The sequence below is a fragment of the Antrostomus carolinensis genome, unplaced genomic scaffold (genome assembly GCF_000700745.2).
Source record: "Antrostomus carolinensis isolate BGI_N321 unplaced genomic scaffold, ASM70074v2 scaffold29552, whole genome shotgun sequence".
NCBI lineage: Eukaryota > Metazoa > Chordata > Aves > Caprimulgiformes > Caprimulgidae > Antrostomus > Antrostomus carolinensis.
Window position 1 is genome coordinate 1 of NW_010299396.1, and position 1,195 is coordinate 1,195.

Here is a 1,195-nt window from a genome sequence, read left to right on the forward strand (position 1 = left end):
CACCTTCTCACAGCCCCCCATATGGGCCACCATCCCTATAGCTCCTAAATGGCACCTGTCACCCCCTTGTCACCAGCTCCTTCCCCCCACTCTCCACCCAGGACCCCTCTGACAGGACCCCCATGGTGGCTTTTTGGGTGGGGGGGTGTCCAAGGGGATGTCTTCAGGCTCGGTTCCCCTCTGCAGAGGGACACCCGTGAGGTGGTGGCCATCAAGTGCGTGAACAAGAGCAGCCTCAACCGAGCGTCGGTGGAGAACCTCCTGACGGAGATTGAGATCCTCAAGACCATCCATCACCCGCACATCGTGGAGCTCAAGGACTTCCAGGTGGGGCTGAGGGCTTCCTTGGGGGTGGGCACTGAGCAACCACTGGTCCAGCTCAGGACCTGGGGTCCATCCTGGTTACCCCAGGGTGTATCTATGGTGTTCAGTGTCAGCAACTGGGCAAACTGGTCCAGGCAGGTCCTGCGTGGGTGGGATATGTGGTGGGACCGGCTAAGGTGGCATGATAGAGTTCTGTCACCTGGTAGTGGGACAGCGACCATATCTACCTGATCATGGAGTTCTGCGCCGGGGGGGACCTCTCCCGCTTCATCCGGATGCGCAGGATCCTGCCTGAGAAGGTGGCACGCATCTTCCTGCAACAGCTTGGTAAGGGGAGCTCCCTCCCCGGGGATTTTGGAGGGCAGGGCTCTTGGCACCAGGGCTGTGGTGATGCACCCCCTGCCACATGCCCCTCTGCCCGCCCAGCCTGTGCCCTGAAGTTCCTTCACGACCACAACATCTCCCACCTGGACCTCAAGCCACAGAACATCCTCCTGAGCTCCCCGGAGAACCCCCAGCTGAAGCTGGCAGGTCAGGGCAGGTCCCCAGGGAGGGGCTGGGGGTGACATTTCCCTCTCCTCTCTTTCCCCCGGCTCTCCTCGCCCTTTCCCCCACAGATTTCGGGTTCGCTCAGTACATGTCACCGTGGGACGAGAAGCACGTTCTGCGGGGCTCCCCGCTCTACATGGCCCCCGAGATGGTGTGCCGCCAGCAGTACGACGCTCGGGTGGACCTGTGGTCGGTGGGCGTCATCCTTTACGGTGGGTTTTTGCTTTTATCCCACCCCGGGGCTGGTTCCCCCCTTTCCATCACCCCCCCACTGCTCCCTTTCCCCACCAACTCCCCACAGAAGCACTTTTTGGGCGTCCAC

At 61.7% G+C, this 1,195-nt stretch overlaps 1 protein-coding gene across 1 annotated transcript; it reads left to right on the forward strand.

Annotated features, from left to right (window-relative positions):
• Positions 1–186: 186 nt before the first annotated feature.
• Positions 187–1,189, forward strand: ULK3 (unc-51 like kinase 3; the record flags this gene model as incomplete). Its single annotated transcript, XM_010162791.1, has 5 exons — positions 187–327; positions 531–651; positions 751–855; positions 942–1,085; positions 1,175–1,189. Coding segments are annotated over 5 exons (526 nt in total), but the record flags the coding sequence as incomplete, so codon positions are not given.
• Between the last annotated feature and the right edge of the window lie 6 nt (positions 1,190–1,195).